Source organism: Podarcis raffonei, chromosome 12 (assembly GCF_027172205.1).
Source record: "Podarcis raffonei isolate rPodRaf1 chromosome 12, rPodRaf1.pri, whole genome shotgun sequence".
NCBI lineage: Eukaryota > Metazoa > Chordata > Lepidosauria > Squamata > Lacertidae > Podarcis > Podarcis raffonei.
Genome location: NC_070613.1, coordinates 38021150 through 38045438, shown reverse-complemented (window position 1 = coordinate 38045438; position 24289 = coordinate 38021150). Strand labels below are relative to the sequence as shown.

General features: G+C 42.2%; 1 protein-coding gene across 1 annotated transcript in view; it reads left to right on the top strand.

Moving 5' to 3' along the window:
* Nucleotides 1-20193, top strand: part of COLQ (collagen like tail subunit of asymmetric acetylcholinesterase) — a 39387-nt gene extending 19194 nt beyond the window's left edge. Inside the window, 12 exon segments of the mRNA XM_053359553.1 lie at nucleotides 156-227; nucleotides 2111-2173; nucleotides 4557-4583; nucleotides 5578-5622; nucleotides 6611-6646; nucleotides 7206-7286; nucleotides 10406-10502; nucleotides 12060-12199; nucleotides 13040-13159; nucleotides 14755-14878; nucleotides 15316-15418; nucleotides 17917-20193. Coding sequence (XP_053215528.1) covers nucleotides 156-227; nucleotides 2111-2173; nucleotides 4557-4583; nucleotides 5578-5622; nucleotides 6611-6646; nucleotides 7206-7286; nucleotides 10406-10502; nucleotides 12060-12199; nucleotides 13040-13159; nucleotides 14755-14878; nucleotides 15316-15418; nucleotides 17917-17986 — 978 coding nt within the window. The 3' untranslated portion in view covers nucleotides 17987-20193.
* Nucleotides 20194-24289: the final 4096 nt, after the last annotated feature.

Here is a 24289-nt window from a genome sequence, read left to right as displayed (position 1 = left end):
CCTTCAATTTTAAAGGTGTGGCTTATTTGCGGGTGCAGCTTATATTTGGGCCAATACGGTATTCAGACATTACTGCTACCAATGTTGATGTTATTGCATCTGATTTTTTTCTCTTTCTACTTCCTTCCCCCCATCCCCGGCCTCTTTTTTTGAAGGGCAGACCAGGTCCCCCAGGTGTGCCTGGACTTCCAGGACCTATTGGATGGCCTGGCCCAATAGGACCGAAGGTAAGATTAAGGCACCATTTACTAATGTGGTCAAACCTGTAATGCAAATTAAGTTAAATCCATCTTGTCGAATGCAGCTTACTTGCGGTAGAGTGAGCTTGTAAACGATTGCGCGCCCCTAGGTTCCTAAAGGCATATGGCTTTCGGACCCCAATGCAATGGAGAGGAAGACTTCAAGCTCAGAAACACAGGTTTCCTGAGGTCAGGCCTCTGTACATGGTTACTCAATCCGGATTTGAATGCTGCACATGTTTCTTGAGCAGTACAGTGGTACCATGGGTTAAGTACTTAATTCGTTCCGGAGGTCCGTTCTTAACCTGAAACTGTTCTTAACCTGAAGCACCACTTTAGCTAATGGGGCCTTCTGCTGCTGCTGATGTGCCGCCGGAGCACGATTTCTGTTCTCATCCTGAAGCAAAGTTCTTAACCTGAGGCACTATTTCTGGGTTAGTGGAGTCTGTAACCTGAAGCGTATTTAACCTGAAGTGTATGTAACCCGAGGTACCACTGTACTGGAATGTGACGCCGTCTTTACTTCTGAGCATGTGCAGGAAAATGTACCACAGAATGATAGTGGGAGTTTAGAGTATGGGAAGATGGCAGAATGGACCATAGTGGTATCCATGGGGTGATAATATTGTGTGTGTGTGTGTGTGTGTGTGTGTGTGTGTGTGTGTGTGTGAATGATGTCTCATAGCCATCATTTGCTATGGACATTTCTCCTCTTAGTTCCCCTGCCTTCTCTTATCATGACAATTCTCCCATATTCTTTGTTTATTCCTGATAACTCTCTTCCCCATCACTTGGCTACAGGAGTGCCATAACGTGGACATGAAACATCACACACACACGCTTACACATAGTGTGTACGATGTCCCTCATCTATGTGCAGGTGTGTGTGTGTGACATCCCATGTCTGTGTTGTGGCGGCCAGTGGCAGTGACTCCTCTTCCTTCTCTCCTCAGCCATTGAGGCACCCTTTCCCACCCTGCATTCAAGGCCCCCCCAAAGGGTGTCTTGCTCGCTGGCTGTGGAGGGCGGAACTGAACTGTTTCTCTCTCGGATGCAGCACCGCTGCTGCCTGCTGGCTTTTCTCATTGACTTTGTGGATGCCCGACCCCGACAAATATATTATTGCGGGTGCAGAAGCACCCACAGCCCTCTGGAGTTGGCTCCTATATTATCTTAACAAACACTTAGCCTACTAGATTTGATGATGATGACGATGATGCTCCCCACCCCCAAATCACCAGCTTCCTCATTTTTCGCAAGCGAAAAATTTTGCAAGCGAAACTGGGTAGACCAGTAGCCAAAACTGACAGCCCAAGTGGACTTCAGCAGCTGATACTGTAAATCAGAGAGACTAAGCCGGCCCAATCCAAGAGGCAGTACAGGCAGCTGCCTGGGCACCTGAATGCAATAGGTGCTGGGATGCTCTGGGAAAACCCCAAGTACCTTGGGACCGCAGGGTCTGAGGCTGGGAGTGAGCAACAGTCTCTACCCCGCACCCTCCTGCTTTCTTAAATGGATCTCCTTCTGCAGTTTAATAACACTAATAATTTAAGAAGGGCAACAAAGAGCAACATTCCCCTAGAGTAGCAATATAGATTGAGCCAGAAGTGTTGTGCAGTTGCTTGCGGGTCTCATTGTAGTGCTGGTAAATGACCATCTGTTGCAGGAGATGATATTAAGAGACAACACATTTCTTTACAATTTAGTCTGAATTAGCCATATGAAACTTCGTGTTGTATTGCTGCTTGAGGAATCATAGGACTGTGGTCTGTTTCCGCTGTCTCTGATTCCGAACCAGAACAGTCTGTGTTCCAGTTACTGACACCTTTCTGCAGCCACAATGAATAACTTCTTTTTATTGACCTCTCTAGGGTGAAAAGGGAGATTTGGGTTTGATGGGATTGCCAGGTACAAGAGGACCAACGGGCTTTAAGGTTTGTTTCACCCAGCTGCTATGTCGTCCCTATCTGGCTGCTTACAGCTGCTTCCTTGGTAACAAAGTGCTTGTGTATATCGTTTGAAGATAGCAGCAATGTTCGTGGGGAGAAGGAATAATAGGAAAAGACAGGATTTCCCCATAGCAATAATGAAAAATCAAAAGGTTTTGTCAGCATGCTGGTTTTCTGCTTTATTCTTAATCAAATACCTTACTACAATCTAATATAAGGGGGGGGGGAGTAATTTGAAAGCAAAATCCATGTAACATGGGCCTCAAGACCCCAGGGCTTTTAATTTCAGCTGGAACTCAGTTCCGGCACCTCTCAGGTGGGCACCATTGTCATTTATAAGAGAACAAGGGAGGTGTTCATGGTGAGTTCCAGCACCTTTTTCTCTAGAAAAAATAGCACTGTTGTACACTATATTTGTATTAGCACCATTATCCAAATCCAAACAAAATAAAAAAAGTCCTTCCAGTAGCACCTTAGAGACCACCTAATTTTGTTATTGGTATGAGCTTTCGTGTGCATGCAGGTGTGATGTTAACATATGAGAGTGCTGGAGGTGAAATAGTTAAACAGGTTAACCAATCAGAACCCAGGGGGGTGGAGTCAGAGGGACTATAAAACCAGCTCTGGAAGGGGCGAAGGGGGGAGTTCGTTGGGAGTTGGGTGGTTGGTTGGTTGGAGTGGATGTGAATTGGGAAAGAGTCTGTGGGAGGGTTGAGTTAGTGTAGCGAAATAAGCCGAGTCAGGAACAGTTAGGAGCTAGGAAGACAAGTAAATATCTGAGAGGTGGTTTAGAGAGTGAGAGCAGGTAGTGGAAGTTATAGGTCTGGATAGGCACCCCATGATTTATTTGACAGATAGCGTTTATGAAACCACACGCTTGTTAAACTGCAATAAATAAACAGAAGTTTATGTTCCAACTTAACCCTGTCTGGACTCAGTATTTTACCAGGTAGGGCCTGGGTGGTGGCAGCGAGAAATAAAGTGGTGGCACAGAGATCAATAGATGGTGAAACGTCCGGGGACCCTGTGTGATCACCACAGCAGGTATCAGAAGTATCTGAAGAAGTGTGCATGCACACTAAAGCTCATACCAATAACAAATTTAGTTGGTCTCTAAGGTGCTACTGGAAGGATTTTTTTTACTTTGTTTCGACTACAGCAGACCAACACGGCTACCTACCTGTATCCAAATCCAGACAGTTATAATTCCCCCCCCCCACTTTCCTCCTGCCACCCTCACGTATTAGATGGTGTGTGTAACCTTGGTCCAAGAATAGGATGAGTGGACTCCCCTTTCTGCTGCACCCAACTTTTATGTCTAGGGTGCTGGTTTTTGTTTTGGGTTTTCAAAACAACATTTGACATTTAAAAATGGTTAGTGGTTCCAAAGCAGCTGGAATATTTGCTAAAGGAGATTGCTTTATCTTCTTGTTTTGATAGATGGGCTGTACTGATGGAGTACTAGTCATCTGGGGCATGGCCACAAATCACAATCCTGCAAAACATCCCACATTAATTTATAGACGCCGTGCCAAATTGTGAATTGTGCTTGTGCAACACAACTTGGATTATTTTCCTGTGCATTGGATGTCTTGCGGTGGGTGCAGGACCATGAAATCCCTCTATATTATCATACTAAAAGTGCATAGGCATAAGACATTAGCAACTTCATGTTTAGCAGAAGATGAAATGATTACAAAGTGACAAAACTAGAGTACTGTCTATAGCCAAAGGCGATTTAAAAAGAGAAAAGAACCTTTGTTTAAGCATCATTTGTATCCAAAACAGATACATATTGAGGCTATATCTCTTTAATGTTGGTTTATTTAATTGCTTGACAAATGGTATACCACTTAATCATTAAAAACCACTAAGTGGCCTAGGTATTTACATTACGCAATTGCAGCTATAATTTCTTTTAAAAAATCTTAAATGTCCATGGGAGTTGCTACAAAAGAGTTGGGTCTAAGCTGAGGTACAGTCAAAGTAAACACCAGAGAGAGACTTGCCTTTGCTAGATAAGAGGAAACAGCTGAAGAATATGGCTTAAGGCATTTTACCACAGAGACTGCTTTCAATTATATTATTATACTGAGAATTATAATGGCTTTCTGCTGCTGTTTTAATTTCCAAAGCAATTTCTAACAAGGCTAGCATGCTTTCTGTACCAGATTTATTTGTTTCTCATATCTGCCTCCAGGCTGAGGCTTAAATGCTCATATTTGTGATTTTCTTCCAACGGCTGCAAAGGAAAATGTTGCTGCAACTTATTACGGATTGCTTTTCCAGCCTGATTTTAAAGTCCATATGTTACTATGATGTAATCAATAGCAAGCATGTAAATACCTGCTCTTTTATCTTCTTCTAGGGTTACCCTGGAAGCAGAGGAGAAAAGGTTCGTCATGCAAAGAACTCTTAGTTAATTCCTGAAAAGCATTGCGACCTATGTTCCTCAGGCCCCCCAATCAGAAAGTTGACGGTTCGAATCCCCGCAACGGGGTGAGCTCCCGTTTGGAAGAACCAATTAAGGCCACTTTATGATGTGCATTCCCCACCCATTAGGAATAGTATCAAGAAATGGGTTATATGTTCTCATACAGCCACAGATTAATAGCCACTGATAGGCTTAGCAGCAAAAGAGAAAGTTTACGTATTTGGCCAGGAATCATCTGGACAATCATGCACACGTCAGCAGGCAAAGTGCTGGGAATACAGTACATTGCTTTCTTCTATTTTCCTCTCAGTTCTCCCCCCTCCCGCTCTCTCTTTGTCCTGTCCTCTCATCCCCTTTAGTTCATTTCATTTGTTAATGCATAGAAAAGGCGTAGGCGGATGTGACGTAAGGCTCTGCCTCCCCCACAACCTACATTTCCATTTCTGAAAATACCTGTAATTTGTACATGTTCAAGTTTTGACACACAGCCAGCTCTCTGTAATCAGGAATGCTGCATAAGGAGGGCTGGGGGGAGGAGTGGGTCAAAGCACAGGTTGGGGGTTAGTACCTGCTGCGCTTGCTGTCCCTGCCTGCGTGTGTCATTTGTCCATACATTAATGTCTGAAAAGGGTTTTAAAGCAAACAAAGGGTACCCATGCTGAATGTTGGTACAATCTACATTAGCTCAGAGACTGGCTTAATTCAGGTGACGGCCCACTAGCTGAAGATCAGTAAATGACATTTAACTTGAAAGTCGTTGTGTTCATTACATCGCCTGGAATGTACTGAGGATGGTAATTGTGGGGGAACCAAGAATCTAACAAGTGTTCTGTATACCAAACAACTTCATTTTGATGGGCTTCTGTGTTTAATTCTACATTCAGCGCTGAAAGAAAACATCGGTATTTGAAACGCCGTGTTCTATAGCTATTATCTCCTGTATGGTTTTCCACAGGGAACTCCCGGAGAGAAGGGCGACAAAGGCAGCAAAGGAGACAAGGTAAAATTACCTTAATAGAGCACCTAACTCGTGTTGAACGTAGCTTGATTTGTGGTTGCATTCATAGCATAGTTGTATGAGGATGGAGATTATAGATGCAGACTTCGTTTAACTCCCGTACACAATCAACTATGCTCATTCCTAAGACAATAACACAAATCTATTTGGTTGAAGGTCTGGTGAACTATAGCCCTTATCTGTGAAGTCAGAATTGGTCAGAAATATCTGCAATAGTCTATGACCTCGTATTTTCCAAATGACTTATCATTTTTTTTATAAAAAAAAATTCATTTGCTGTATTTATTTATTTACTTACTGATACTTACTACTTGCATTTATACCGTACTTTCCCTCTCAGAAGCTCGAGGTGGTTCTCTTCCTCCCCATTTTTTCCTCACAACAGCCCTGTGTGGTAGGCTGGCTTAGGGACTGTGACTGGCCCAATGGGAGCTCCATGGCCAAGCGGTGATTCGAACCCTGATCTCCCAGGTCCTACCTAGTCCAACACTTTATTATTATTTAATTGAATTTATATACCGCCTTATATTCGGAGGTCTCAGGGCGGTTCACAGAACAAAATCAAAAATATAAAACCACAAATATATAATCAAAATAAAAACAACAACCCAACACTCCCCCCCCCAAAACCCCACATTTTAAAAGGGTAATCACTACACCTCATTATAAAATAATACATTATTTTACTGATAGTACTTTATACATTTGTTTTAAATGGTTTGTATCTTTTGCTTATTGTATGCATCCATCTTGGGCTTCTATACAAGGAAGGGCAAGGTAAAAAAAAAAAAAACGCAACACATAAGTAATAGTTTTTTCTGGTGATTTATTTTTATTTTCTAATTGCAACCACCACCATCATCAAACTGAATCAGTGACTCGCATTCTTTCTTATTGTGTTTATACGAAACTCAAAGGGATTCATTAGAAAACAATTTAACTTGTGTCTTTCCCAACATTTTTCTTGCAGGGACACATAGGTTTCCCTGGAATGCTGGGGCAGAAGGTACGTCTATAGGAAGCAATAAATTCTCAGGCTGTCCACCTGCTTGGCTTATGTTGGCATTAATATTTGGGAAGCCTTTAAAAAGTGCAATCCTTCATAGATTTACTCAGAAGTAACTCCCATTGAGTTCAGTAGAACTTAACTTTCTGTGCACACTTATGAGGGGATAAGCCCAGTTTCACTCAGAGGTACTTACACTCAAAATATACACATTGCACTGTTAAGACTCATAAGTGAAATGTATTCTGCATGAGGTTTATGCTGCCTGGATCTGTGAATAAGTGTGGGGGAAACTATGTCTTAGGGACAGATTCAGCCCTTTGCTGAATTCCATCTGGGCTCCCTGAGGAGGTGTGGATTTGAAAGACAGAAAGCTGACTGGATCCATTTTTACATTTGAAGGGACAGATCCGGCAAGCTGTCAGCTGCCTGTTCCACCCCTTCAAAGCTCTTCCTTCTCAGGCGGGTGGGAAGCTGCCCAGGGCTGGGCTGTAAATAATAACCAAGTCAATATATTTGTGCTAAAGCTCTTCTCTTTGTCCTTTCCATCCCCGTTAAGGGAGAAATGGGCCCAAAGGGGGAATCTGGTTCATCCGGACACAGAGGCCCAACTGGAAGACCAGGGAAAAGAGGCAAACAAGTAGGAATCCTGTACTGTATATGATTTAACCTGTTTCCGAAAATATTTTGTCTGTGGATTGCGTCTCAGCAAGGGATGAGGGATGAATTTGGTTCATTTGGCATGTAAAGATGAATATTATCTAATTCACACTTTCTGAAACAGTACTCAAACTTCAACGCAGTCACCTCTCAAAAAATCTTCACATTTTGCAATGGAGTTTTCTAGCTGAGCGATGGATACGAAAATGCATATTCTACAGCTAAGTGTGCATATACTGTAATATGTGTATGTTAGTGGAAATAGCATACAAAAATGCATATGCCTGGGAAAATTGGTTTGCAAAAATGAGGATATTAGGAAACATTACATAGAAAAAAATTGTATATTAGGGGAAATCAGCGCTAAAATGCTGGTTAATTCTTTAGACTTTTTTTTTAAGATCACATGCAGATGTGGAAATGTAGGAAACTGAACTTATTTAAAATGATAAAATGAAACAATGGCACTGGCAGCATTAAGGTAAATTTAACAGTGTAAATAAGCTTTGATGGATGCAATAATGGAATACTGAATGGAATAGCTTTTGTAAAATATGCAGGGATTTATTTTATGTAAAATGAACCATGAGAAGAGAAGAAGGGAAGTTACTGATATCTTAAAGATGTAAAATGAGCATTTTAAATTGTAAAACAGAATATTTTATATATATATATATAAAATAAAAATGAGACAAGGGGAGAAACCAAAATTGACAGATTTGCCTATCCTTGGTTAGACTCTACGTTTTTGGATGTATAATTGGATCTTCTGAACATCCTATTTAAAAAAAAAACAGGCCAGATTTATTGTCACTTGTATTAAATGCCATGCAAAGGAACAAGGATATCTGATTATGATTTATAATAGGGCATAATATCGCCAAGAAAGGAGGAAATAGAGAATATAAGTCAGTTCAGAACAGATAAAGACTGCTTCATCCAGAAATATGGCAGATGACAAAACATGATATTTAATGAGTGAAAAGCAGTGATGCTTAAAGGTGGACCATGGAATCATGTCAGGTCAAGGAGCTAGCACATCTCTATACTCTAGAATATTGCATTAATCTCTTGGTACAGTACAGCACTGTTGCTTCAAGAAATTGTAGAATGTAAAATGATCTGCAGTCAGAAATAATGCATCTAGAAGGGAAAATGTAATAGCTCTAACTTGGTTTTACCATCATTAATTCAAGGAGCAGTGACTATATCTATGTAGTCCTGGTTCACACAATATTTTTTCTCTATGTAGTGGTTAGTCTGGAGATTGCTGGGAAAGGGGGAAATGCTTGCTTGAACCACTCCTTAATGTCCATTTGCTTTGGAAAGGAATTTAAAAAAGCAGTGGAGACTTTACTGAATAAAATATATTATGGGGCTCTCTTAGTTTTTTTCTCCCCACAAGGCAAAGTTTTCTGTTTTCATAATTTTGACCTTTTGAAGAATGACGACACTCCCACTTCAGCAAATTCTAGCTTCAGAAGAGAAATTTCCCTCAGGAAACAGTTAAATTCCCCTACCATGCCTACTCTGCTCCCCTTAATACACAGTACACACGGAGAGATGCTTAAATTTACAAACATATTTCTGCATACCTAGAGAGTCCCCCAAAAGTATCAAAACAACTGCCCTACTTTGTGGTGGCCCCGCATACTAATAGCATACCCAAGTTCACTCTATATAAAGTTATTCAGTATAGAAAGAGTCTCTTGGTAAGAGCTACAAAATAAATAAAGCAGTATATTTTGCTTGAAAACTTTTATTGATAGAGAAGCGGACGTCCTGTAGGCATCTGGTCTGATGTTCTTACAAGTGTGGATGTCTTCTAGAAAACATAATTGTTTGTGAGGCGATCACTTTCTTTGATGTCTGCTAGCACAAAAACCTTTGCGTATGCTTTCAGCAAGAGAAACCAGGCCCAACATGGCAATAACTAGAAAATATTACATGTGCTTTTCTTAAGAGTGTAGCTGAATACAAATATGCTTGCCAATTGGTTCCCGTTGATTCTGTTACAGGCCTAGAATTTCCTAAAGTCCAAATGTTGTTTTGAAAAACCGAGTGCCGTGTGTACATAGCTGTTTGTAATAAGAGGGGCCACTTTTCACCTACTCAGTCATTTCCTTTCTCCAGAGCCAGCTGACAACCCCATATAAAATGCCTGCAGTGGCAGCTAAATTAAGAAGGTGTTACTTCCACTTCCATTCTGAGATCCATCTTGCTTAGCTCATTTGACTCCTTCAGGTTCATGAGGAGTCTTCTCAGGCTCCAGTCATTCAGTTACAGTTACGCCAAGGCTGGCCTGTGCAACTCTGCCGGTTTCAACCTTACAAGTGCCACACTGTGGCGGTGGTGATGATAATTATAAACAACATTTTTGGGTCTACAGAAATTCACAGTAAAATGCTGGTGAATTTTATGAGGGGGGCGGAATGTAAATTGTGGAGAATTGAACTTAAGGTTGGAAAAGCGAGAAACCGGGGAGAAACCCCAATATTGATAGATTTGCCCATCCCTACTCTTGAAGAAATTTCCTCACAATTTTTCTCTCTGAAAATTTGGTGTAGTCCTAGCACAGTGGAACCTCAGCTGTCGAACACATTCGTAATTGAATGTTTTGGCTTTCGAACGCTGAAAACCCAGATGTAACTGCTCCGGTTTTTGAATGATTTTCGGAAGCCGAACATGCCACACAACTTTTGTTTTGAGTTTCCCTATTGTATTGAGGCTTCCGTATTGAGTTTTCGGTTTTTGAATGATTCGGAAGTCGAACTGTCTTCCGGAACGGATAACGTTCGAAAACCGAGGTTCCAGTGTAATAAGTCATTCTGAAATGTGCAGAACTGGGAAATTTATGGGATTGTTCAGTAATATTTTATATATTATAATAATATATTTTTGTTGGGGAAATGCATGGAATTGCCATAATATGTAAAAGGTCCTGCAGATTTAATTTGCAATTTTGGCATTTCGATCTTTTCTGTGTAGTTGAAGGGCATGCTGTTTCGACCCATGAAGCCATAGGATTTGCACTATAACAGAGTACATTAGCATATTAGGGAATGTTATAAAGAAACAGTCCTTTCTTTTATATACTAGGGACAAAGGGGAGACATAGGACCTCCTGGTGCCTCAGGCCCACCTGGAAGACCTGGCCCCCCTGGTCAGCCTGGTCCACCAGGCCCTTTGGCAACAGGTAAGGCAGACCTTTCAAAATGGCCGCTCATTCCCTTTCCCCCTTCAATTTAATCACATTGAGTTGCCTCACAGAAAAGAGACAGGCGTCCATGAGGTTTCTGCCGAACCACTAGCTGAGGGGGGAATCACACATTTTTAAGATAAGGTTTTAGTGTGGGGTTGAGCTTTTCCTGCACTATGATTGGACTTCTTTTGCTCTCAACCACCCCTTGCACCCTGAAATAAGGGCCCTTCTAGACTGGTGTCATAGGGGCCGAGGTCCCTTCGCTCCCACAATAAAATATTTGAGGTGGCTGCCCCCCCCAGTTGATGGGCATTCAAAGGGTGTGTGTGTACCATGTCATGTGATCGATTATGCAGGATGAGGCTTACCCATTCCGCCCCTCCAATACTTTATTCAAGTCCATACCCCACCAGTGTCCTGAAAAAAAGAGACATCCTGTTTTTTTCTCATGAGAGGATGGTGCCCATTTCGGCACTGTGGTCTCTCATGATGCTCCAAAATGGGCATTTGCGGAGCTCTGTCCCCAAAAGCGGTCCCCCCCCGGGGGGGATTGTGGTGCGAAATCGCGTGAGACCTCGGTGCCCAAAATGGCCGCCATCCTCTCGCAAGAAAAAATCAGAAAGATGGTGTTCCAGTTGTTGCCTTAGATGTGTTGGTGGGAATGGACATGCCATTGATTCAATAATAGTGAATAAGAGGTGGATTTAAACTGGGCCATCTACATACACTTCGGCTTCATTAGTTGCTTTGCGATGTTTCCAGATTGTTTCCATGTTATTACCACCTGGAGAGGTGTATTGCAGAACAATTAAAGTGGGACAAAAAATAAACTGGAACTTTTGTGGTTTGAAGAGTTTGAGGATTTCAGCAGTAAGTTATGGAACAGAACTTGGAAATGAAGCAGTATGCCCACCCTGAAACTTTTGCAGATACAAATAGTATTGAAAGTGGGATCATGTTGAACTGCCCCAAATACCACCTTGAGCATAAATAATAGTTCCTCTGCAAATCTTCTGCTGAGATCCAAAATAGTTATTCACTCACTCACATAGCCTGGTCTTTTGTTAAAAGGCAATGATAACGGTGCTTCCAGATGGGGCTTTAATTTGCAAATGGGTCATTGCTAAAGGGTTTGAGTGTGTGTGCGTTACTTATTGGATTTCCCCTGGAAAGGGCAGAAGGATCAGTCTGAAGTTAATGTGGAGGGGGTTTAATGGGTTGGCATTTAAATGCCAATGACTCAACTTGCATGCATGAAGAGCACAGAATCCACAATAAACATCCATCTGGAAACATCCCAAGTTAAAGACCAATTTAATAACCCATGGAAATCAAACAATGATGGCAAACAATATACAACCACCCCCAAAGTTGGAAGGCCAATAATATTTGACAAGTGATTGTACAAGCCCCCAAAGAAGCTTACAGGTGTCAAAGACAGCTTTTCAATATAAGATGCTTAGCTCGCAGGCAGGGACTCGATTTTCCCTTTTCAGTATGTCTTTATCTATTTCAGCAACTACCTTGCGTGTCAAATCTGATGTTTTCTAGGGCAACTAACAATGGGGACAAAAGGAGAGAGAGGACTTCCTGGACCTCCAGGAAAATGTCTCTGCAACGCTCCGCAAAATGGGAATATCCCACCCTATGATGAGCCACTGTTTGGACAACCTTATTCAAAGGTTCCTGCAGTAAGTGAGGTTGATAGGAGTTGATACGGGCATACTGTGTTAACGGATCCAGACCACTGGCATGAAGTAGCCGCTTCGGTCAATTTGATCTGGGCTGCTGTGGGTTTGTCAGTGCAGACAATATAGAGCTAGATGGATCAATGGTCTGATTCGGTATGGGGCAGATCCCATGTTCCTTCACTTACGGGCAACTGTGGAATGGTGCCTATGATGTGACTATGATGCAACCATAACTACCTCCTCTCCCTGTCAATTCTGGAGTTAAACAATTTAAAACAATTAATTGCTTAAGTTACCTCTTTGTTTGTCTCAAACTTTGGAGGTTGTTTTCTCTCACCTTCTAGACATGGAGCACATCTCTCCCTCATTCTTTTTCCTCGAAGACTATTCTACCTACAGAAAAGAGTCTCTATTTTCGCTTGCATGAGGATGGGCAGATAGCAACACTGGTTACGTATTAGGCTAGGCCTAGGAAATCTGCCACCCTCAAAATTTTGTCAGGCAAAGCTTCCATCATCCCTAACATTATTGCTGTGCTGGTGGGGGCCGATGGGAGTTGGAGTTCAGTGACATGTGGAGGACAATTCATTCCTCACCCCTGGTTTTCATTATTAGTGGAGTGTGTTCATAGTATCGGGTTCCTGGTCCCTTGATTAGAGCAAACAGTACATTCCGCTTAATTACAAGTGGGTTTTTGAGGTCAATGGGGAAGGTTTCAGACCCTTCAGATTTGGAACTGGTCTCTAAATTTCCATCGCCACTTAGTATTCTCTCCTACAGTAGGTGTTGCGGCAGCCTTGTGTCTTCTCCGACTCCTACTTTTTTATTTCTCTTTTCCAGATTTTTGTAGTGAATAATCAGGAAGAACTGGACAGGTTAAACACAGAAAATGCCCTAGCGTTTCGTAGAGATCAGAGATCTTTGTATTTCAAAGATGCTTTTGGATGGCTTCCAATTCAGGTAGGTAGGTAAATAAATGATAAATAAATAGTGCAAGTTTTGTAAGCATTTCATTCCATTGGAACTAAAAAAAAATTATGTTTAAAATATTTATTGGGTGAAGTGCAGCAGATGAACTCTCAATTGTTCCCCCCCGCCCCCCCGAATATATATCAGAAAAAGCAAATATCACTGAACAGAATATGGCAGACATAAACAAAACAAGTGGTCTATACCAAACCCCCTCCCCAACATTTCTCCGATGAAAATAGGCACGTCACATTCCATAATGATCATTTTACTATTTTTACCTCACACATCTTACTGGGTTGCCCCAGCTGCTCTGGGCAGCTTCCAACATATATAAAAACATAATAAAACATTTAAAAAAAAATTTTAAATCTTCCCTATACAGGATTGCCTTCAGACAGCTCAGGGGTTGGATAACTCTACACCCTCCAACATTTCTCCAGTGAAAATAAGGACATCCTAAGGGAAAGTGGGGCATTCTGGGATCAAATCAGAAACTCAGACAGCTTCTGTAAATTCAGGACTGTCCCTGGAAAATAGGGACACTTGAAGAATCTGCTATACATGTATATCTGTATAATGTGAAAGGGCAGTTTGCAGGGCAATCCTAATCCCCAGATCTGTTGGCTGGAGGGAGTTAGCATGGGGCAGAGAGTTCCTCCAGCAGAGCAGAGGGCACCTCTGTAGGCATAAATCTATTTCTGCCAGCAGTAGGCCCTGAAACAGGCATCTAGCAATTGGGCGTGTATGTGTCAGACCTGGCCTAGAATCCATTGGACTCAAATTCCCTTCATTATTCCAAGAGGCTTCAGGATCAGGAGCATCAGCTACACCATTCAATCACACACACACCCCGACACATACACACACTTCAGATGCGAGGAATTATATGCCATTTCACTCCACCACACTATCCTGCCTGCGATTTCTCTGCCCAACTGCAGTCCTATATGCACTTACAGGGGAGAAAGTCCCCTTGTACACAGTGGGGTGTGCTTCTGAGTAAGCACGCATGGGGTTGCACTCTTCAGTTTCAGAATTGTGTAGATAAATATCCCATGCTTATCTGTACCGCAAACTGCAAAAACCATTGGCCTGTTATGATACTCCTTAATCAGTCTTAAGGGATACAGACTGCAGAGCAGTACGTTTCTTCACCTCATACTTAAGACTGAAGCAGTTAAGGGAGAGACTGATTAATCAATCAATCAATCAGCAGTCTGTGCTAGTCCTGAGGGTCCATATTCTATGATCGCGGGCTATGTAAAAAAAGGAAAGGATTTTAAAATACACACCCTTCAACCTAAATTCACTGAACTCCTCAAGGGTGAGTAAAGACCTGCCATAAAATAAAATGGTTTGCATTCTGGTTTGGATGTAAATTGTTAGAGGTTCTGGCTGTATTCGTATTATAGCTGTGAGGACTCTGACACAAACATTTCCAGGGGATTGTGCATTTGGCTGAAGTGGCAGGAGCAGACACCTAATCTTCAGCAAGTGAGAACAGGAATCACATGTTCCTTTGGTGCCTCCTTTTCCAAGATGTTTATAGTTCCACTCAAGTATCTGTTTCGTGTTTATTCCAGCAGCTCACGCCTTTTTATCCTGTGGACTACCCGCTGGAAGATGGCAGCACCTGTGGAGACAGGGTCCTCCAAGATGGTGAAGAATGCGATGATGGCAATAACATAGTGACTGATGATTGTATAAGTACGTTTGTATAAGTACGTTGATGATTGTATAAGTACGATTGTATAAGTACGATTGTATAAGTACGTTTTCTTGCTTTCATATACACAAGGATTCTCAGATAAATGGAAAGCCTAATTTATATATACACAAGGATTCTCAGATAAATGGAAAGCCTAATTGATATACTTCACTGTTTCCACATGTGATCTGGATAAAAAATCAGCAAAACACTGAGGAAAAGCAACTTTCATTAAGTGGGAAAGAGCTGGTATTTTACTTTTCAACAGATAGTTTTGTAAACATACACAGGCAAGCAAACTGATTAATCTTGGAGTTAATGGGTGATGTGGAAGAAAGTTCACACTGTCCTCTGACATGCAAGGAGCTAGCTAGCAGCTGCAAATAACCCCATTTATGTATTTATTTACCTTTCTCTTTTATTTCGGGTTTATTAGAATGTCGCCATGCTTATTGTGGAGACGGCTACCGACATGAAGGTGTAGAAGAGTGTGATGGGAAAGATTTTGGATACTTAACTTGCAAAACGTATCTCCCTGGGTAAGGCAAATTTAAGTTATTTTTTTCACATCATGGGAGAGTATGATTCGTTTTAAAAATCCACAAAAGATTGGACTGGGAAGGAAGATGGAGGCAAAGGTCTGTTTTCATTGCTTTGCTCCACCAGGAACCAATGGATTGTTGGTTTTAGTGGGGGGGGGGGCTGATTCCTGTGGCCCCAATCACATGTTGTCTGTGGTTGCTTGGAGACAAAGGGAGGGATCCCTTTTCACCTTGAATTAATAGTTGTAGGGAAGTAACTGGCTGTGCCTCTCTATGGTCACCCCTTCTTCCCGGTGGTCATTTCAATGATGATGATCCAATCTCCCTTTGTTTTACCTGGTGGGGAGGAGAATTGGGCAGGTGGAAGATGGGGTAGAAATATTCTGAGGAAGTGGGTACAGTGGTACCTCGGGTTACATACGCTTCAGGTTACATACGCTTCAGGTTACACACTCTGCTAACCCAGAAATAGTGTTTCAGGTTAAGAACTTTGCTTCAGGATAAGAACAGAAATCGGGCTCCGGCGGTGCAGCTGCAGCAGGAGGCCCCATTAGCTAAAGTGGTGCTTCAGGTTGAGAACAGTTTCAGGTTAAGAACGGACCTCCGGAACGAATTAAGTACTTAACCCGAGGTACCACTGTACTTTGGTACTAAAGCTGTTGGGACACAATAGCTAACTCCGCAGATATGACCCACCATGGGACTTCAAGAAACCACTGGCTAGAAAGACCTAGGTCTCATGCATCAAGGCATCTTGGGGTGTAGGGACAACGTCCCCAGATTTGTTTCACTTGACATCTCTAGGAAACTGAGGAGGAAGAGGAGGCTCCGCCATCATAGTACTCTTCTCTCTCATGCACCCAAAGCTAGTTACTTACAATTACCTTATGTTGTTGGGAATATCCCCAAGAGTCATGAGAGACTCATAGATGCATAAATTTTAACTGAAGCAGATGGAGGGGCAACCTTTGTTTTTGTGCAAGTGTAGGACGTCTCTAGGACGCGGGTGGCGCTGTGGGTAAAACCTCAGCGCCTAGGACTTGCCGATCGTCAGGTCGGCGGTTCAAATCCCCGCGGCGGGGTGCGCTCCCGTTGCTCGGTCCCAGCGCCTGCCTACCTAGCAGTTCGAAAGCACCCCCGGGTGCAAGTAGATAAATAGGGACCGCTTACTAGCGGGAAGGTAAACGGTGTTTCTGTGTGCTGCGCTGGCTCGCCAGATGCAGCTTGTCACACTGGCCACGTGACCCGGAAGTGTCTGCAGACAGCGCTGGCCCCCGGCCTCTTAAGTGAGATGGGCACACAACCCTAGAGTCGGACACGACTGGTTCGTACGGGCAGGGGTACCTTTACCTTTAGGACATCTCTACTGTTTGCAGATTCTCTCCCCACCCGATTTAGGCACCTATGAAGTCTACACTTGAATTAGAAAAGAGCTAATTAAGGCTGTGGTTGCTGTTAGCCATCAGTTGTACACTGGAGCGAGCTAAAAACATATTCATGCGGTACAGAGCTGTAGTGCTTCTCTTTAGTCCAGCAGGAAATTGAGGTCACACCCACACCATACATCCATGGCTTCCCCCAAAGAATCCTGGAAACTGTAGTTTACCCCTCACAGAATGACCATTCCCAGCACCTTTAGAAAACTACTGTTCCCAGGATTCTTTGGGGCAAACCATGCGCTTTAAATGTATGATGTAAATGTGACTTTAGCTGAGGCCTTTGTTTGCTTGTAATCTGACTTGCATGCATTGGTATTAATAGCTTCTTCTGGTCAGCAGTATTTTACCTGCAATAGCTGTAGCTGTCAGGTATCATTATGATCTTACAGGAAACATTCCATTTGCAAATGAAATTATCTGGAGAGTTCTCATGGCTCCTGAAAGAGTAATGTGTTAATTGGCAGGAATAAAGAAAACACAAGAGTCAGTTCTGCAAACCCTCGTCTGTATTTACTCTCAGGATGTAATTTAACTCCTTACAGCACCTTTTACATCAATGGGACTCGATAAACAGACATTTTAGGAAAGCAACCATAAAATGTATACACGTTAAAGGTTGATACTTGGTCCAGATTTTGAAAACCAAGGCCTTTATTTCAGGGTTTTCAAATTTCCAGACATGACAGCAGCTGTGATAATTGTGCTTTGTGAATCTGCAAATAACTTCATATTGCCCTTTGAGCATTCTGTTAATTGGATGCATAATGAGATATAGGTTAAAACAAAGCTTGATATTGGACTGTATTGATTAAGTGTTCAGTTGGCAATGTTATTGCAAATTGTACTTTATTTTGTGCCGCAAATCATGTCTCTGCGGCAAATGTTTCTGTGCAGCCTTTTTCGAACATCCCTCTGTCTAACGTATTTGCCTCACTGCTAAACGCTGCATTCAAAATCCATCTGTGGACGCCCTGATAGAAATAAGATATAAAAATCAACTGGTAAAAAAAGTGTCATGTGTAATAATGACTGGTGTGTGTTCATCTTCTGTCTTAGGTCTTATGGAAAATTATGCTGCACTTCATTTTGCAATATTGACTCTACAGAGTGTCGATACTTTACATGAAAAGTGAGCCCTGTAATATGTGAGTATCCCACGTACGACATCCATACATCAGGTGCTATGTTACCATCAACCCAAGACTGAGCAATAGACAAGCAACCCATCTCTATGATAAAAAAACAACCAATGTCCTGCTGCTCGTGGTGAATGGAGATGTGTTTTTAAATTGGCTCACACTGGAAGAAAATAGGACCACTGAATCCTGTCTTAGTAGAGAAATGTCACAGTTAAGACTTACTTTTTCCATGGCTGCTTACAGGAGTTCCTCTTCACAACAGGAAAACCAAATAACCGGAATACTGTATTTTACTTCAATACTGTTACTTCATAAAAACACAATTATACCTCAACTTGGCACTCCTAGTCCTACAGATAAGCTCTTCGTGTGTTTTTGTTTTTTTAAAAAAATATTTTTTCTAGTATAAACACAAAGCATATTCTGGTTGCAGTGTTTATAAGGACTATTTATGGGGTTATTTTCATTACCATGTGAACTTCGTACATGCTTTAGCTGCATGAATTAATCATGTGTTCAAGTGAGAAGTCCCAGGTTTGTATATATTGACTTGGGGCAATTAGGCTGCAATCCTATGAGCACTTATGTGGGGGTAAGTCCCATTAAACTCACTGGGACTTACCTCTGAATAGAGACGCATAGGTTGGCACTGTTAGTTAAGTGGAAGAGAACCAGATCGAGGAACTGATTAGCTTTATTTACATTGCAATTCTATGTGTGCCAACTTGGAAGTACTCCCAGGTTAAGTGGATATAGCCTTAGAAACAGAAATTGTATAACCACGTGAGAGATGTAAATAGATTGAAATATATCGAGAGTGACTGAAATGGAAGAATTCAAAAGGGAGTCAACACTTGTATATAATGAATTCTTCAGCGTCAGATTATTACTTTGGGATGCTTGACTCATGTGGGACAAGCTCTCAAAAACAAAGTCCTACTGCCCCTTACACCATGTTCCTGCCAAGTTCTTAGACGTATAACACTATATTCTGTGTCTAATACGCCTGAAATCTGCATTCTGAATTATGCAACAGAATTGAGGTTTGCACCTTGAAAAGCTTAGAATTGCCTTAGAAACTATTGTTGCAAAACTGCTACCATCAACTTTCATTTTAGTTGTTATGCCAGGAAGCGTTACTTGCTTTCTCGTGTACCTGATACTCAGTTCTACTGGTTTCTACCTAGAAATTGCTTTCCAGTCTCAGCTTTGTACAACAGTTAGGATTATTGGCCACGTTCATACATCATCATGGTTTAGTGTGACCTGCATGAGCTGAAATGAGCCCAGGTGATTGTTGGGTTCACACATTCCCTCCATTTTTCTGTCTGCATGGTCTGAGGGAGGACTTCAGCAGTGTTTACTTTCTCTTAATCTCAGGTTTCCATTGCACGTGAACTGGGGATCGTGGTTTGCACTATGCTTAGTTTAAACAAGCCAGCTTTATAACCCATGGTTTGAGTTTGGGTGGTTTTTGAAACTGCCCTGGGTTCATATTCCAGTTCATATTCCAGAACAAGCAGAGTTTAAGAGGAACTGAAATTAATCACTGCTGAAATCCTCCCTTCAGGCTAATCAAAGATAGAGAGGGGAGGGAAAGCACACACGCCCAAACCTTGCTCAGGATCCTTCCAGCTTCTATTTGTCGTGCTAAACCATGGTTTAATGTGAATACAGCCACTTGTGTATATATTCCTATTTGTATAGCCGATAGGAGTCATCCCATAGCGTGTTATTCAGATTATATGTTGTATAGATTTTGTATGTATATATGCATATATATATATATATATATATATATATTCCAAGTGGATTGGTCAGAGATGGTTATGTTATCTTTGAAAGCATTTGAGATAATTACTGATTTCCTTTCTAACAGATACTAAAGAGCAAATTTCATGTTGGAAGTATCCTGAGTTAGATACATGTGGAAGTTACCTTAAATTTAGACAAACCTCTGAGTAAATTCTTCATACAGTGACGTGTGGATTCAGGTTTCAGAAAATTAAGATAGGACATTCTTTTCATATCTGTCAATATTCCTGTTTTCCTTTTCTTTAACGGTCTAAAATGTTTGTTTGAAGTACATGAACCCATGTATAACAACAGCTATCGTTGTTATGTTATGTTACTTCCATAGGAGTTGAATAAGAAAGATATTATACAATTATAATAAAAATTAAAGTAAAAGCAACAGTTATGCAGACGTTTTTACCACATGAATAGATGCGTGGATTACAGTGTGAATGCAGATTTATGCTAAAGTAATGTGGTAAGAGTTTTAAAAACAAAAGACAGTGAGTTAATTGGGATGGATATTTCTTATCTGAATTGCTTACAGTATTGTGAATTTTAAGGAAACATAAGTCCATGGAGCTCAGCAGGACATCATTTAATTCCACTCTTAATTTCAGCAGCCTTCAGTGTGCCGAATTTTCCCTGGAACGTGCCCAATGACCCTAACTTGCATGACCACTTGGGGGTGACTTGCATACTGTATGTGCAGAAGCAAGAAACAGGGTGTCCATCAGGACCATCCCACCCATGAGGCAAGGCGAAGAAACCGCCTCAGGTGGTAGGATCCACAGGGGCAGCAGATCCCGATGTGCATCTATATTCCCTCCTTGTTCCTGATACAGATCTACGCCTATCCCTTCTACCCTGCCGGGGAGGGGAGCATCATTTAATCATTTGCATCAGGTGCAAAAATGTCTTTAGCCAGCCCTGGGGTCCCTACTGTGTAAACTTGAACAAAGGAGGGTGGGGGGGAGGGAAGAGTAGACTAGATTCCTTTCTGGCTCCCTCCCAACTCACCACTGAGCAACGGCAGCCCCGGGCAGGTCTTGGAGCAGTACACGAAGTGGTCCAAGCCTGCACACAGAGTGGGTGTGGCCTGCAGCCTGTGTCCTTAGATGTTCTGTGAGAGAAGTGGAAGGTTGCCCTGCCGCCGTGCTGTGTTCCAGCATGGAAGTGGCACGGCCAGTGCTATTTTTATAGAGGAAGAGGTGCCACAACTCACCATGAACATCTCCCTTGTTCTCTTAGAATGGCAATGGCACCCACCTCAGAGGTACCAGCAAGTTCCAGCTGAAAAAAAGCCCTGGGCATAGCATCTGAATGGACTCTGTGGGAGCGGTCATTCTTTGTTATTTGGTTTATGGAGTCTGATGCAGCAGTGCTGGATTTAGGATGGTGCGGGCAGTTCCAGCGCATAGGGCACTGAGCCAAGAGGGCACAAAACAACAACAGCAGCAACAACAACCACCACCACCACCAGGGCCCTTTTTCCAGCCAGAACTTGCTGGAACACAGTTCCGGCACCTCTCAGGTGGTGGCCATTGCCATTATAAGAGAACAAGGGAGGCATCCATGGTGAGTTCCAGGTATATAGGAACTCTTACAGGTACAGTGGTACCTCAGGTTAAGTACTTAATTCGTTCCGCAGGTCCGTTCTTAACCTGAAACTGTTCTTAACCAGAGGTACCACTTTAGCTAATGGGGCCTCCTGCTGCCGCTGCACCGCTGCTGCACGATTTCTGTTCTCATCCTGAAGCAAAGTTCTTAACCCGAGGTACTATTTCTGGGTTAGCGGAGTCTGTAACCTGAAGCGTATGTAACCTGAAGCGTATGTAACTCGAGGTACCACTGTATAATAACACCTAGATTTATACAGGTACCTACTCAATTATTGTGAAAATAAGAAATATTTAGAGGGGGCGCCAAATTTTGTCCTCACTCAGGATGCCGTATTACCAAAGGCCACCCCTTTGGTATTTGCATCATATGATTAGATTAGCAGTTTTAATTTTAATTTCTTCAAAAAGCAAAGGAACTAGCTATGTCCTTAGCGCCACCCAGTAGTAGAAAACACATGATTTGCACTCAGAGGTTCCCAATCCCTTGGCCTCTCTAGGAATGGTTAAGGAAGGCTAGAGGTTCTGCTAGTCCCTGCAGGGCACCAGGTTGGGAACACACAGGCAGCAGTTTCCTCAAGAGCCATTTGCTGCAGAGTAATTACATGTTCCCGGGAAACATTTGATTAAGGGCTCAAGTTACTGAACCTTCACTATGTGCTGCTGGCAGAAAGACAGTGTGAAGAAGACAAATGTGAAATGTGAAGTCTTTGTCAGTTCACCAGTAGTGAATAGCGGATGTCTGCTAAATCCATTAGAGAACTCTGCAATTTACTTTGCCCAGACAAAAGCAGCTCAGATTAGAAAATGGGAGTTAGTGGTAAATGCAGATTGACCTCCCTCTTCCCTTCTGTCTCATTTCTAAGGTTAATGTATTTGTACAGTACCCCCAGAGATGTGCACAAGTCCTATTCTCCCCCTTCTCATTTCTATATTGGTGTCTGGCAACACTCCAAGTTCTAACAGGCTGGAGGAAAAAAGTCTTGTGGCATGTTTTGATTGCATTTGTGATCACTGAGCCAGTTAAGAGAGAAGACCTATGGCCAATTTGTTCAGCAAAGGAGATGTTGTGTCTGATAGGGTCAGCCAATCGAAATTGTATTAAGGGAATGCACTCCTACTGGAAATTACATTACAGATTTATTTTATTTAATTTCTGGAAAGAAATCAGAAAAGAATAACTTGGTTATTTATGCTTCTCTTCCCCATTAGTTTTTTTTAGGTTTTTTGTTGTTGTTGGTTTTTTTGCTTTTCCAGCAACTTGTGTATATGTGTTTCTATATGAAAGGATGAATCCTCAGTGAGTCTCCCTTGGGAGACGGCAAACTCTTCTTCCTTGGAGGTTTTCAAGCAGAGGCTGGATGGCCAAGCGTCATGCATGCTTTAGCTGAGATTCCTGCATTGCAGGGGGGTGGACTAGATGATCCCTGGGATCCCTTCCAACTCTATGATTCTATGTTTCTAGGGGTAGGTAGCTGGGGAGGACAGGGATCCAAATAAATGCCATATATCTGAATGTATTTCAGTCTAACTCTAGTGCTGCAATTTCTCCTTTCATTAGGAACCAGGAGAGGAAAGAAGGAGACTTTCTTTGCTACAAGGAATAACCTTGTGGTCCAGCTCAAGCTTAACAATATAAAATTAAAGGTGACAAGAATGAAACTTGCCTGGAAATCACACCGTTTGATCCAGCTGCCCTAGTTTTCCTACTGTACAGGGGTAGATGGTGGTTGGTTACTGTCTAGTGAAGAAGAAGCACACTATCAGCTTATAGACACTCTCTCCTGGGGGACTTTCTAGAACTGGTCTGAGTTAAGACCTACATGGATTCAAGCATAGGAACACAGGGAAGTGCTATATGTCAAGTCAGATTTGGTGGTTTCTGTTGGGAAATTCCATTCCACCTTTAGTTGCAGACATGGAACTGTTACGTGTCACATGTCTGTTTACATACCAGCACAGTCTGCTGGGAACTTCCGTTGTGTGTATAGCTTTTGCTTTAGACTGTCTCTCTCGCCGAGAAGACAAAGAGAGAGACATGTTTCTTTGTCCTGATTTATGATTAATAAATCCGTAGTTGTAGTATGCTTCCACAAGCCTCACGCCTATGCTGTGTGCACAGTTTGCTCTGCTGATATAGTGTGCCCTGGCTTTGAAGCCTGGGTCACTGATTTACGTCGGAGCAGAGGCTGATGGGTCTTCACAGCAGGACGGCTGGAAGGAAATGACCCAGCTGGGGCTAGCCAGCTGGTCTTTCAACCCTCTGCATGCCGACAGTTTCCACAGTGATAGGAGGAGGGGCTCCCAAGAGTGGGCATCTGCCCATGGAAATCAATAAGGTTCTATGATCCTTTATAACATGCCTTCCCTAGGGCTATAGGCCTTTAAAGCAACCCACAGGAAACAATGGGCTTAACTTGCAAAATGAAAATATTAAATTTAGGCATAGGAACCCCCAAAAGTTTCAATAGTTCACACACAGGATGGACTTCTGCAGCTGTAACTGTGTCATCAGCAGCAGAAAGTGTGATAAAACGAGAGCTCCATGGAAAACACAATACTGCAATGGTTTGACAAAGAACATTGCTCAGTCACTTTTTTCTGGAGCATCCATACAAAGGATGATCCTTTTTAAAAAATAATAATAATAATAATTTTTATTAAGTTTTCCATTTAACAATCCAATCAGATCACATTAATTATTCCAAATTATACCAATACATATAATAAACTCCCAATATTTTGCCAAATTATAAATTTTTGTTGGGGGTTCCCATGCTTCGAGTTCAGTAAGGGTCCAATCATCTCATATTTCCATACAAAGGATGATCCTTGAGGAGATAAGGGCTGGTGTGGAAGCAACCAAAACCTCTGAAG